This window comes from Microtus ochrogaster, linkage group LG1 (genome assembly GCF_000317375.1).
Source record: "Microtus ochrogaster isolate Prairie Vole_2 linkage group LG1, MicOch1.0, whole genome shotgun sequence".
In the NCBI taxonomy this organism is placed as follows: domain Eukaryota; kingdom Metazoa; phylum Chordata; class Mammalia; order Rodentia; family Cricetidae; genus Microtus; species Microtus ochrogaster.
In genome coordinates this window covers 31708693-31723397 of record NC_022027.1, presented here as the reverse complement: position 1 = coordinate 31723397, position 14705 = coordinate 31708693, and the positions used below count along the sequence as shown (strand labels likewise).

The 14705-nt window shown below is 44.7% G+C and overlaps 1 protein-coding gene across 1 annotated transcript in view; it reads left to right on the top strand.

The window, feature by feature from the left end:
* The window catches only part of Kdr (kinase insert domain receptor), a 44364-nt gene that overhangs the window by 17112 nt on the left and 12547 nt on the right, over positions 1–14705 (top strand). The window contains exons 12-22 of the mRNA XM_005359364.3: positions 58–166; positions 975–1316; positions 3657–3803; positions 4376–4507; positions 6919–7025; positions 7450–7585; positions 7940–8044; positions 9554–9667; positions 10168–10256; positions 10810–10963; positions 12774–12871. Of these exons, the coding sequence (XP_005359421.1) occupies positions 58–166; positions 975–1316; positions 3657–3803; positions 4376–4507; positions 6919–7025; positions 7450–7585; positions 7940–8044; positions 9554–9667; positions 10168–10256; positions 10810–10963; positions 12774–12871 (1533 nt within the window). The remainder of the gene's footprint in view (positions 1–57; positions 167–974; positions 1317–3656; positions 3804–4375; positions 4508–6918; positions 7026–7449; positions 7586–7939; positions 8045–9553; positions 9668–10167; positions 10257–10809; positions 10964–12773; positions 12872–14705) is intronic.

The window sequence follows — 14705 nt, the reverse complement described above, 5'->3', positions numbered from 1 at the left end:
TGTGTGTGTGCATATTCAGCCTGCGTTGTTCATGGCTTGGGACTTGTATGTCCACAGACTGTCAGCACTCTGGTCATCCAAGCCGCCAATGTGTCAGCGCTGTACAAATGTGAAGCTGTCAACAGAGCTGGGCGAGGAGAGAGAGTGATCTCCTTCCATGTGATCAGTGAGTAGACCCTTTGGAGGGCAGTGGGGGGAGCGGAGTCCCTCGGGAAGTGGGTGCTGTGCTGTGGAGGCCTCTGTTGTCCTTGGGGTTTGTGTGAGGAGCGTGGTGGTGTGTAGTTAGGACTTGAAGGAGACCGAAGTGAAGACTGCCCAGGTGGCCTCCGGGCTTGCATCAGAGTTCACGCGCCTCTTCTGGCCTGAGAGTGAAATGTTTCCACGTGCTTTAAGTCTCTAGCGCGATGCTGTGTGGGACTTGTCTTGTTCCCCAGTTAGTGTGACTTATGACTCACTGGAGTTCGTGATGTTATCTGTGGGTTTGTTTGAGAACAGCAGCGGAGCTGAGCCTTCTGGAGGGAGTGGAGCGGCGTGAGAGCACTGTCCTCTGCCTTCCAGTGATCCTGGTTTTGTCTGTGTAGCCTGGTTTTGTGGGTAAACTTGAGCTTATTGTGCTGGCTTAAATATTTTAGTGTGAGATAATTAGTCATAATAAATGTAGTTTTATTGCCATGTGTTAATAAGAGGGCATCGTTAAAGTTTTTTCATGATGATTAAATGTTTTGCCTTGGGTTTTTATTTTTTTCAACTTGGAGACCATATTCAGAACTCAAAGTGGAGTGCAATAAAAACCTGGGGAAAGTTATTTCTCATTTCCAGTGAATAAACTTTGGGAACTAAATTGTCTTGTTTGGCTCTGACCTTGTAGAAATGGCTGGGCGGTGCAAGACCTAAGTTCTTCACAGCAGCAAGAAGACAGTGATGTCATGTACCAACTTAAGTCACCACCTTCTAACTATGGCTTTGCATTTCAGAGGGTCCAGAAATTACTGTGCAACCTGCTTCCCAGCCAACCGAGCAGGAGAATGTGTCTCTGTGGTGCACTGCAGATAGAAATACGTTTGAGAACCTCACATGGTACAAGCTTGGCTCACAGACAACATCGGTCCGCATGGGCGAACCACTCACACCAATTTGCAAGAACTTGGATGCTCTTTGGAAAATGAATGCCACCATGTTTTCTAATAGCACAAGTGACATCTTGATTGTAGCATTCCAGAATGTATCCCTGCAGGACCAAGGAGACTATGTCTGCTCTGGTCAAGACAGGAAGACCAAGAAAAGACATTGCCTAGTCAAACAGCTCGTCATTCTAGGTATGTAGGCATTCCTGGATGATGAGTTGCAATGCCTTAAACACAATGCATTTGGGTGTTGTGTTGATAGTGCCAGATTTTGGGAACTTTTGTAGTAGATGGGCTCACTCCCAGAAGCAGAACAAAGCTAATAATGGTGAGGTGATGCATTAAAATTAGAAGACAGCTTGGCTCTTTCTAGCCTTTTGATGAAGTTACTACCAGCAAGAGATTAGTTCAGACTAGGAAACCTCCTATGGCATCTTTGGGCATTCAATGATTAAAATCAGAATGTTTGTGTAATACTGTGAGCAAAGAGCATGCCAGAAGCTCATAGGGTGGACCTAGAAGGACAGGATGAGACCATGGGCAAACACTAGGTGGTCATACCATTGTGAGAGCTCCAAATCATAAGGATAAAAATTGGTCTCTGTTTGTTGTTGTTGTAACGTTAACCATAGAACACAGTGGTATACACTAGGTTGTAACTCTAGCCATAGAACACAGTGGCATATACTAGATGCTCAGTGTGATACCTGCTTCACAAACAGTGAGGCGAGGGATGAGTTTAAGATCCAGAAGATTCTAGATTCTAGAAGATTCTAGAAAGTGTGATACACTAGTGGCCTGTATGTCTGTGGTATCTCATGTGGTCTAGGGCAGGTGAAGTTCGGAGAGATAAACTTGTGCTTAGCAAACCTTTCACATTCCCTATGGGGATGTTTTCTATGTCCTGTCTAAGAAACAGGACTGTACTTTGCACAAAACCTGGGAAATCTCTACTCTATCTCTAAGGAGATCTGGCAAAGTTAGGGAGTATCTCTTCCTTTCCCTTCATTTCCTCCTTTCTTTGCTGTGCCCTTCAAGATTTTTGTGATGTGTGTCTTTTCTGTTTTATAGAACAAGGAAGAGAAACTTCCTAGGTTAACTTATCTATACCAAAATTTTACATGAATAACATTTTTTTGAGTGTTTTGGCTTAATTTAGAAATAGGCACCTGTGTAAAGTTTTCTGTTCTGAAGACATGGGAACAGAAAGACAGATGCTTTTGAGCCAAGTCACACCCAAGACCCTGGAAATCACCCCGCACATAGGACCAGCTGTGTGCCCTTCAAGGTTTTTGTGCTGTGTATCTTTTTTGTTTTATAGAACAAGGAAGAGAAACTTCCTAGGTTAACTTATCTACACCAAAATTTTACACAAATAACTTTTTTTTTTTTAGTGTTTTGGCTTAATTTAGAAATAGGCACCTGTGTAAGGTTTTCTGTTCTGAAGACATGGGAACAGAAAGACAGATGCTTTTGAGCCAAGGCCTTCCCAAGACCCTGGAGATCACACAGCACATAAGAGCAGCTGTATGATGTGACCATTAGTAGCTAGTCCAGAGGTGGAAGAATTTAGAAAGAGATGTGAAGGAGGCTCCTGACTTAGCCATGCAGGAAGAGCAAGATCACAGTGAGTGGGTGTGGCTCTATAAGGATGCTCCTGCTGTTTCCCTGAAATCTGTTCTTAGAAACTGACCAGAGCCCAGCACCTTTGTTGAAACTCTGACGTAATGCATTGTAGAGACAGTCACAGTTTGCTAAGTGTTAACGTGGATTCTTTCACCGTAATTCTTTCGATGCCCATTTGATTTGGACAAGGTCTTTCCGCAGCAGATAGATGACCTGCAAGAGGAGGGTAAAGCTGGTTTTATGCTGTGCATATAAACAAATGCCCATGAGTTTTGTGTTTGGCTTGTTTGTGCTTTAGCGGGAATTACACCGACTTTCAGGCTCACCATTTCTTTTAATAGCACAACCACTGGCTTAGTTATAGGGATTTGGGTGAGATACTTAAACCCCTGAGATGCGATCACCTCACCTAAAAATAAGGCGAATGGCCTGGCCCTCATCTTATATGATGGATAGTAAGTATTAGAAATGATATAAAGTTATCCAAAAAATATAAGTCACTCCCTATGTATTCTTTTGAATCTTTGCCCTTCCCAAGGGAAAACATGATGAAACTGTACTTTTAGTGGCTACCACTTTGCTGAGAAGAAGTTACCCTTTGGGAAAGCCTTGTATGATTAGAGGGGGGAAATACTATAACCTGAAAAGCACCATCTCCCAAGAGCCCCAAATCTTTATTTTGTGACTTGTATGTAGGGTGGCTAATGTGGACACGGAAAGGCTGCCATGGTGTGTCAGAACTGTCCCTCCTTAGTTCACCCAATGCATCCACCAGCATTGGGTTTCAGTCCACTTCATCAATGGGCTACTGCTTCTTAACTTTAGACTGTCCAGTAGTGACAGGACACCAAAGCTGTTCACATAGTTGGAACCGTGGGCTCTATGGCTTTCTTTTTATGTGTATAGAACGCATGGCACCCATGATCCTGGGAAATCTGGAGAATCAGACGACGATGATCGGTGAAACTATTGAAGTTGCATGCCTAGCATCTGGAAACCCTACACCACACATTACGTGGTTCAAAGACAATGAGACACTCGTGGAAGATTCAGGTGAGTGAAACTTGTCTATTTCTCTAGTGGCAGATTTTTTTTTTCAAGGATGCTATGTAAGACCGCTGTCATTTCTTGGTTTATTTCAAACTAGACAGAAAGCAGTATTTATGAGACAGCTCAGTCAGTGAAATGCTTGCCAACAAGCCTCAGGACCTGTGCTCACATCCCTAGAACCCATGTGGGAAGCTAGATTCAGCATCCTTCTGTAATGCCATTGCTAAGGGGAGGGGGTGTTGGGGGGATGGAGGACAAGTGCATTCTTGTAACCATTTGGCTGCCTGTCTAGCTGGATCATTGAGCTCCAGATTCAGGGAGAGACCCTGTCTCAAAAGAATGAGGTGGAAGACACCCAACATTGACCTCTGACTTCTATGCATGCCTCCTCCCCCACATGAACACACAAAGCAGTATTTAGGTACAGGAGCTATCTGGCTCCTAAATGAGCCATCCACCTCTTTAGAGTTGGATCCTAGCCCACGATGAAGGGCAGCAACTCTTCTAAACATTTTCTTGGATAAAGCGCAGATCGCATCATCAGAAATAAAGCAAACATTTCCTTCCACTTGTAGGCATTGTACTGAAAGATGGGAACCGGAACCTCACCATCCGAAGGGTGAGGAAGGAGGATGAAGGCCTCTACACCTGCCAGGCCTGCAATGTCCTAGGTTGTGCCAGAGCGGAGACACTCTTCATCATAGAAGGTCAGAGTGACATCATGGAACCATGGCGTGTGGGTGGCTATGCTCTTCAGGATGGTCAATTGTCTCAGATGTCAATTATTGGGAATAGATGTAGTCCAGGGTTTAGAATATTTTCACAAGTTTAGTAGGTATTTTAAGGAAAATATCTACATCTAAACATAAAACTTATTTAGGCATTATATAAACCTATACACATAATCTAAAGGTAATTTCGTGCAATATTTTCAGTGGATCTACCCTTTGCCTGTGGCTTGTCACTTGAGGGAAGGGATGAGCACTCAGAAAGTTTCAGATCATGGTCCTCTGGGAATTCTGAGTTAGGAATTCTCCACCTGTTCTTCATAATCTGTCGTCAATGGGCATGTGTTCTTTTAACCAGAAAGCAAAGTTAGCCGTGTGCTTCTGCCTGTAGAGTATTTCCTATCTACACGCTTCTCACTGTGAGAAGACGTTTAGCCAGGAGCAATGTGTATCTTCTGGTTTTCATTTTGTTTTAATGGCCAAGTTAACTTGCAGAAATGGCATTCCAGTATCTACTTGGGAAAAAATTATATTTGGTGTTGACATTGCTATTCAGTTAGTGACATGGGTTCAGAATTTTCGCTAGAGCCAAGACAGGATTCACTCATAAACAAAAGATGATTGCTTTTGTAACAATTGAGGGTTATTATTGAAAAATAAAAGGAAACCTCTTTCCCTCTTATCTATCTATCTATCTATCTATCTATCTATCTATCTATCTATCTATCTATCTATCTATCTGTGTGAACACTGGATTGATGTGAAATCCACCTATTTTTCAGTCAGCAATCTATGACAGACTATTTCAACTTAGGAAGAACATGACTGATTAATTTTTGATCTTCTTTTGTAACCCACTAAGAGAACAAGGCTATTGTCTGACTGAAGGTGTGGTGTGCACGGGGTGACTGAGGGGGGTTAGAGGCGGGTTTGGCAGATTTCTAATGTCTCACGGTGCAGATGTGGGTTCCTTTAATTAGTCAACTCACGTCATCGAATACTGCCTCTGGAACTACTAGCATGCTCTCACATCTGTAAGAATGTTAGGATTCCGTAAACTCCAGCGGCTAGTGAAGATGCCAGAGGGTGGTTCTGTCTCTTCCAAAGGCATCATGTTTTAGTTCTGATCCAGTGAGGATGCTCCCTTCAGCTCTCTTCATTAGCCTTCTGCATTCGGTTACCCAGCCTAAGTGGGCACAGTGGCATGGGTATCATGGAGATTTACCTGGGGACAATAGCACCATGTTCAACTCTCAGATGTTCCAATGAGAATATTCATATATAAACTGATAGAGGCAGTTGAACCTTTGGCCTTTTTTCTGTATATGTGGGTAAGCTTTTAGATCTTTACATTAAGATAGAGGGAGAATTGCTTCTCCGGGAATAGCGGAGAAACCGAATCCTCTTACAGACACACTCAGAGCTTGTTTCCCAACTGGTAACTCCTATTTTGCCAGCTAATGGACTGCTTGTCTTCTGGCTTCTGGGTCATCCCCCCAGCTCGGGGCTTCTTTCAACTCACACTAAACCATATGAGTGGAGAGACAGAGACCTCAAGTGATAATTGTATCCTAATCTCCTCCCCCCTAATCACTTGGTGCTGAGAGCCTTCTGCCTGTAATTCTCCACTTGGAACACACCCGGGAGAGGAGTCCTCAACTTTCCTTGCCCTGTTTAGCGCTGTCTTTCCTCTCTCCTCCTTTCACAGCCAGTGCGCTCTCTCTCTCTCTCTCTCTCTCTCTCTCTCTCTCTCTCCTTCCCTCCCTCCCTCCTTTCTTCTCCTCTTTCAGGCTTCTGCCACACAGGGACAGGATGAAGTATTGGTCAGCTCTATTTGCACAGACCTGGTACAACCCTTGAACAACCCACCGACTTCCTGTGTTTCTCAGACAAGTAGCTCAATTTTTCAAATCTTTCCTGAAAACTTACTGAAACAGTGAAGGAGGGTGACATATTTAAAGCAACAAGTTCATAGTAGGTGTGTGGTCACAAGTTGCTCCCTGGGCAAAGGGATTCTCTTCTTTCCTTGTGTAGTTTCCTAAATCACGCCACACACACAAAATCAGACGATATCACCCACAAATAGAAAGAACTTTTTTTTCCTCAAAAGAGGTCTCTCACCAAACACATCCTGTAAGCATCTCTGAAGACACTTAGGCCTATGGTTCGTTGTTTGGGAATCTTATTCCTGGATGCTTCCCTGACTGGTATGCTGCTGTTGTCCTTTAAGAGTGTGGTGGACTCTGTCAAACCGATGGAGTCTGTGGTTGTTGGTCCCCCGGAGTCTTGAAAGCGGATGAGCCTGAGGTCTTGCCTTCCATGTCACACTCGGCGCCTTCTACCAAAGGCTGTGGGTTCCCAGCTGGTGATCACTCGCCTTTGTCTTCCAGGTGCCCAGGAAAAGACCAACCTGGAAGTCATCATTCTTGTGGGCACTGCAGTGATTGCCATGTTCTTCTGGCTGCTTCTTGTCATTGTTCTGCGGACCGTTAAGCGGGTAACAACACGATGTCCCTCCTGCCCCTTGCGTATTGGTTTTGTGATTAATGGAACCTGACTGGTCTTCTTTCAGCCGCTTCTTCCCATTGTTAGTGGCTCAGTGGGCACATTTTCACTTCAGCACAATAACATTCTTGTCCATTTTCTTTGGCTGAGCTACAGGCATTAATTGATGGAAGCCACTAGAGGGGTCAGGGGTTTGGGTTGTCCACTGTAATTAAGATTTAGAAACTTTATTCTGAACTCATTTTGGAAACTAAAGAGGCACTAAAAGGAGGGTTATAATAGGACTTCTCTTGAACTTTGGGAGTTTTATTGGGGAATGAGACACTCTGAATGGGTCCCCTATTAAACAGCAACAAGTACACAAAACAACAAGCAAACAACAGGATTGTGTAACTGGGAGGCTTTATGCTTTCCAGGCCAATGAAGGGGAACTGAAGACGGGCTACTTGTCCATTGTCATGGATCCAGATGAGCTGCCCTTGGATGAGCGCTGTGAACGCTTGCCTTACGATGCCAGCAAATGGGAATTCCCCAGGGACCGGCTGAAACTAGGTGAGTTGTCAACTGCTATTAACTTGACATTGGTTTTACCAACCCACCTAACTCTCCTTTAAGGCAATGACCTGTCTAGATTATTCAAATGATGTATTCTTATTTGTAAATATTAATTGTTTCTCCTGATTTTTGGGTAATCACCCTTATAGCCTTTTGGTGATGAGGAACCTGTATAACCATCCAAAGCAGGGCACGTTGGAAGGTGCAGGGGAAAGCGGGATGAGGGAGTAAAGCGGAATGTGGGTCTAAATAGAATACAACATCCCTTTAACCAATCAGAATCTTCACATAACCCTCTGGTAGTGTGTCGGGACAACCAGATTTTGTAATTGCCATTATCATCGGTTCCAGGGAAGCCTCTCGGCCGTGGTGCCTTTGGCCAAGTGATTGAGGCAGACGCCTTTGGGATTGACAAGACAGCGACCTGCAAAACAGTGGCTGTCAAAATGTTGAAAGGTAAAAAGCACAATGACATTGTGATGTGGTTCTCTTTATTTCGCCCTTCGTTAAAGCATGGTATGAGGCTTGCATCGCTGGCTCTGTGGATAGGTGGGACAGAAAGCCCCTGGCTAATAGTGCCTTTGCACAAATTAGAGACAGGTTCCTCCTTTGGAGCCTCATGCAAGGGCTCATGACTGGTGAGCAAGGATCAACTTACACAATTCTGTTTAGTGGTCCTGGTTTTATGAGGGAAAACTATCTGGTTCTATTAAAATTGTTCCTCAAAGTATTATGATGCAAACTTATTGTAAACCCTTTATAATCAGTAAAAATTAGTATAATGCAAAACCATCATGTTCTTTTAGAATTAGAACATTCCAAAGAACTTTCTGAAGGTGCACTGCAAAGTAAGAGTGGCTGTTCAGACAGAGGAGGACTTGGGTGTTCTTTTAGACACCAGCATCTTTCCACAGTAAAGGACCTGCCGCCTGGACATTCTGATGAGGGGAGGGGAGGGGAGGGAAGCCTCTGCTCAATTTGTGACTGTTTCGGTGGAGGGAGAAGCTTGCCCTTTGCTAGAAGGTTCTTGTGCCTTTCAAAGGCTCCTTCCTCCATTTGCATTTTTTATCTAGAGGTTTAGGGTGTGTGTGTGTGTGTGTGTGTGTGTGTGTGTGTGTGTGTGTGTAGAGATGGGTCATCAGGCCCTGAGATGGAACCCATGTCTGTGGGTGAGAGAGAAGTGTAGCAGTTCTTATAGCACCAAATGTAGTCCTAGCCCCATTAGACCCATGAGCAATATCTTTGCTGTGTGCTGGTCCTGTTAACTTATTTATTTGGTGCAGATCAATTGGAATATCAGCATGGATCTGAGTCAATTTACCACATTCGTTTATGTGTGTGTGTGGAGAGAAGAGAGAAGGTGGGGAGGGGGGGGGAGAGAGAGAGAGAGAGAGAGAGAGAGAGAGAGGGAGAGAGAGAATATGAGTTGTCAGAGGACAAATTGCAAGAGTCAGTTCTTTCCTTCCCCCACGTAGGTCCCAGGGTTTGAACTCAGATCGTTAAAATCAGTGGCAAGGGCCTTTACCCGCCCAGCCAACTCACTGGTCCCTAGATCTGAGAATATTTAATGTGCTTCCCTATGAGGAGGTATTGAAATGACCAGGCCCTAAGCAGCCTACTAAAGCTGAAATAGAAATTGAAATGACCAGGCCCTAAGCAGCCTACTAAAGCTGAAATAGAAAATTCCAGTTTTGTACAGAAAGAGAATCTAAATGTGATTCTGTTGCAGATATGTTCCTAACTTTACAAGAAACCTCGCCTTAGATTTCTTGAAATACCAATCACTCAGGGTTTGCTTAAAGTAAAGCCTTGCTTTCTAATTAGAAAACAGAGTTTGCACTTGACAGTTGCCCCGTTAGCTGTAACTGAGCTCCGCCGGGAGTGCCAGTCGCACAGCTAAGTGCGTCCGTCATCCTGCAGCAACGGCCACACCTAATGGTGTCTGTCTTTGTTCTGAATTCGTAGAAGGAGCAACACACAGCGAGCACCGAGCCCTCATGTCTGAACTCAAGATCCTCATCCACATTGGCCACCATCTCAATGTGGTCAACCTTCTAGGCGCCTGCACCAAGCCAGGAGGTGAGTAACTGCTGTGGCTCCGCCCACCTGCGTGGGACTAACAGTGCTGGTGGTGTTCCAGGGAGCAGTCCTTTGCAGAGCCCCAGATGTGCTAGGCTCCAGAGAGATTCAGTGGACTCTCTAATCAAAGGATTCTGCAGCATCCTTTGAATTGAAGAATGTTCTCCTCACAGGGAGATGTTTGCTACTTATACAGTGAATGTTCGATGGGCAAGATGAGCACCCCAGACCTCGAAAGCAAAGAACCTCAAGTCAGCTCCCTTTTTTCCCACTGTGGCATCTCAGCTGATTGCTGGTGTTTCGATTATGCCTGTAGAATCAGCTTGAAAAAGAAAAGTTACAACAGGAGGGATTGGGGTCAGTTGATTTCTGTTCCCATGAGAGAGTTCCTATATAAGACTTCTTCTAGGGCAGTTTTGAGCTTATCAGTATGCTAAGTTCTTAGCGAGACGTGTTCGTGAAGTGCATTTTCCTGTTGTAACTGGCGGTATCATTTGCAGGGCCTCTCATGGTGATTGTGGAATTCTGCAAGTTTGGAAACCTATCAACTTACTTACGGGGCAAGAGAAATGAATTTGTTCCTTATAAGGTATGTTGCCGTCTACCTGAGAATGGTCACACATGTATGTAGCCGTTTACCTGAGCATGGTCATACATGAAAGCAGAGCAAAACTCAAAGCGGCTTCACATGTGTCATTTCGTTGAAATTCTTTGCATGTTTCCCTGGTTATCTTAGCATCCACTTAAGGGGATTGTGTGCTTCTCATATTTTATTTTTAGGACTTTAATCTCCTGACCCATTATGATGGTGCTAGATTTGATTAAAGAAAGGGTAGGGCAGAGGGAGCATTGGCTCTGAATGATAGTCTGTCACCTCAGCCATATTTGGCGCCATGGAGGGTGCGTCCCCCTGTTAAGGGGGCACTAATGACAGTGTGTCTGAGTATGTTTGGAAATGTAGCACTTACCACTTGACACCAAAGAGAAGGAACACTGGTAAAGCTTGCCCTGCGTTTCATCTCTGTAGGATCCTAGACTTGTCTCTCTTTTTTGCTTTTAATAGTCTCAACTGTGTGTAACCTCGCCATGCATGAGAGACCCATCTTGTATTCGAGGAATTTGCACAGTCCCTTCTTTTCCAGAGCAAAGGCGCCCGGTTCCGCCAGGGGAAAGACTACGTCGGGGAGCTCTCTGTGGATCTGAAGCGTCGCTTGGACAGCATCACCAGCAGCCAGAGCTCGGCCAGCTCGGGATTTGTTGAGGAGAAATCCCTCAGTGATGTGGAGGAAGAAGAAGGTACCTGCCCTTGCAGCCTGTCCCTAAAGCACACTCTTGTAGAAAGGGATGGTGACAAGATATTCAGCCACGGGGGAAAGCTTCATGTATGAAAGAAATCTAAAATCCTAAGTAGCGTCCAGTCAAACTTAATGAAAGTATGGAAGCCCCAAACAGACAGTGAACTCTACTGGGAGTGAAAGCAGGGTTATCATGAGAAGTCTAGGTAGCTCAGTGGGCTAAGCTGTCACTAGCAATCAAATCAACACTTTGGTCCAATACTGGATGAGAATTTATTGGAAGTAAAGGTTCAGTGCTGTGTTTGGAAAGGGCAAGGGAGCTTTCTGGGGTCTGGCTAGCCTTCGTTGCTGTAGGTGGCTCAGATCCAATAGGTAACATGCGTTAGCAGCACACAGAGGCCCTTTGGGCATCTCTTCCTGACCTTCTCCAAGATGGGTGGGGACATGGCCATCGTCTTCACTCCACCCCAGCTAGCTTCTCCATCTCCAGCCACATGCCTTAGTCTTGCCTCACTTGGTTGTGATCCCAATGATGCTTTAGTGGTACGTATGGGTGGAGCTGGACCTCAGCCTCTCCGCTACTTCAGTCAGCACGAGGACACACTGTAGGTCTGCCTTCATCAGAAGGAGCAGGCACCGCTGTGTGATGAAAGAGACGAGGATGCCTGATGCCTGGTGGTCTTGGGGTGTGAGTGTAGACAAACCCAACCCCACTTCTGTTTCCCCTGCCACAGGCTGACTGATAGAACTGGATCCAATTTCTTTCTCTTGGAAACCATATAGGCAGCTGGTGGTTAGGACTTGGGCTAGAGGGCATGGGGAAGCTGTTAGGCCTCTCCTCATGAGGTCTACCAGTAAGTGGGTCGAGCACCCTCTTGCTCACAGTTGGTAGCCAGTAAGTTGGAAATGCAAGGAGTTAGGGGTGGAGGGCTGAGGTGTAAATGGCTTGGAATTGCAGGCCAGGACTTTGCCTCTATTTCTTTATCTGGAGAATGAAGAGAGTTTCACTGTTCCTAGCCATTAGCATAAGAAGTCATCAAGAAAGAAGTCTCAGCTTTCTCAATACTAACAAGTCTGTTATGGCAATTGAGTTTGTGTTTACTCTGGTCTTGTGTCCAGGAAAGAGACAGTAGCCATATCTTATCTGATAAGTTAGGAGAGCATTTCAAAATATCCAGGAGTGCCTCAGTGTTTATGTGTATCGGTTGTGCTGTAATAAACGCTACCAGCTTATGCAAATCTATCTTTCTTCCACGCCTGTGGTCACTCACTTCTCTCCGTGGAGGAAAGTCTCCTTTCCAGGACAGACTTAATATGCTTGCTTCTCATCTTAAGTTTGAAAGTGAGAGAAACAAATCTCTTTCTGTTATTTTTAGTTATCTGTTGTGGACTGCAGTTTGAACTTTGGTCTTTGTCCCAGGAGACAAAAGCCCGAAGAAAAAAATATTTGATGACCCTCAATATTGTTGTTTTATTTTTAGAGTTTCTTCATAGGAGCTATTGTTTTCCCCTCTGAATTCATGGGAAAACAAAAACCGCTTGAGCTACCAGACTTTAAAAGGTCCTTTTCCTCTTCTTGTTGTCTTCACCGATTTCATCTCTCTTCTCCCTTCTGGATTTAGTGACTCAGTTTGACCAAAATGGAGAAAGCATTCTTTTCCCCAAGGAGTATGATGAAGGCTAATAATTTGGGGTTTCGCAAATGGGCAGGTCTTCTGCTTCTGTCTCCTGAAACTGACTCTCACATCTTGAGATCACAGGGCTACTGACTGACGGGAACACTCAGCTGTGTCCTCCTGCTCTTCCCACAGCGTCTGAAGACTTGTACAAGGACTTCCTGACCTTGGAGCATCTCATCTGCTACAGCTTCCAAGTGGCTAAGGGCATGGAGTTCCTGGCATCAAGGAAGGTATGGCAGGTCAAGGGGACAGTAAGCTTTGTGTTCAGATCACAGGCTTGGGAATGAGACAGCGCTTGCTCTGGTTGGAAAGTCATATATCACTTTTAGGATTCTTAAATGTGTTCCTCTGGGGAGGCCCTTTTTCTGTGAATAAAAGGTGGCTAGAGCGTTCATGAGATTCATTCATATCAGTAATACTCATTGACCAATTACTAAGTGTCAGGTTTTGTTTTTAATCTTTTTTGGGGGGATGGTAATTTGTTTTGTTTTGCTTTCTTCAAGAAAGTGTTTCTCTGTGTAGCACTGGCTATCCTGGCACTTCCTCTAGTAACCAGGCTGGCTGGAACTCACTGAGATCTGCCTGCCTCTGCCTCCCGAGTGCTGAGATTAGAGGTGTGCTCCAGCACCTCCTGGCTGACTACATAGACTTCTAAGTGCCACCATAGTGAATCAACCAAGACAGCCCTTCCTGAGGTTTCCAACACTTGTAGGTGATGAAACAACCAATAACCAAGCAGCACAAGAGGAAGGTTAGGAACAGATGTTGTGAGATGAAGTAAAGCGGGAAGAAGCTTACAGAATATATGAAAATGCTATGTGTGTGCGTGTGCAGATGCTAATATGCATGTACTTCAATGTTATGCAAGCTAAAGGAGGAACTCTTTACTAAGGATGTGATCTGTGCAGCTAGAAGAGGCAGGGAGTAGAGTCCTGTAGGTATCTTGGTGTAGTGGGGTCTATTTTTAATTTATTTTACATTCACCACCATCCATCAAAAAGTTATTTGTTATTTGTATAATTAGAAGCCAGGAAGGCCAGGCTTCAGATGCGGACGATTAAAACAGCTAAAATTAGAAAGTAGGCCAAACAAAGGCTGAGGTGGGACGTGACAGGGGACAAACATTCCAAAGGTTTTAAACAGCACTGAGGTGGGAGGGAGGTTGGTGGAAGTCACTGGTGACCTTGGGAAGGGGCGATACGTAAGAAAGGTTCACATTATATTCAGGAAAAGCTCTCAGTGGGTGAAGTGTATTTGCTGCAGGTTCCCGAGGGAGCAGAAGGCCTTAATAATTCATTTGTTTTCTTTATCGTTAAAAGGTCCCTTGCCCCTCACCCCACTGAAGTTTAAAGTTTCTTGACAGTGTCTAGAACCTCGGAATCTTAGATAGTTCTGCCGAATATTTCTTGCACTCTATTTCCCAACAAGAAGGGAGAGAACCAGGGTCCTACAGGATCGTCTCAAAGGGAAGGACTTTGGATCTTTTTCAAGGGTTATTATTTTTGTAAAGGCCAGAACTCACTCTTGAGCCAAGTAATTTCTTTTGTCAACTAGAAGGAAGAGTTGATATAGTGATTGGTGAGTGGGGAGCCAGAATCCTTTATTTTCTCTTGTAACCATGAGGTGGTTTTGTTGGTTTGTTGATTTGATATATATATATATATATATATATATATATATATATATAACTGGAAAAGGAAGCTCTTTGGTTGAGAGCAAGTAGAGATGCCATCTGTTATGTGGCCTTTCCAGTTTTACTGTCTCACTCTAGGCAATGCTCTCCTGAGTATTCTGGTGCAAGGGAGACTGCCCTTATTGACCTGGGGTGCTGGGCAGGGGAGAGGCAGTGGTTCCCAGCTCCCACGGTCACCCCTGTGCTGATTGGGTCTCTTATGCAAGCCTTTCATTCATGTCTAAAGTTCTTTGAGGCTCTTCTTCCCTCTCAGTTGGTGCTTAGGTGCTTGCTGAGGGCTGTGAGCATAGAGTGACGGGGCCACTTAATAGCTGAAAGTCAGATCAAGTTGGAAGACAGAAAGGAGAGACCAGTGTAGGAACTGCAAATCC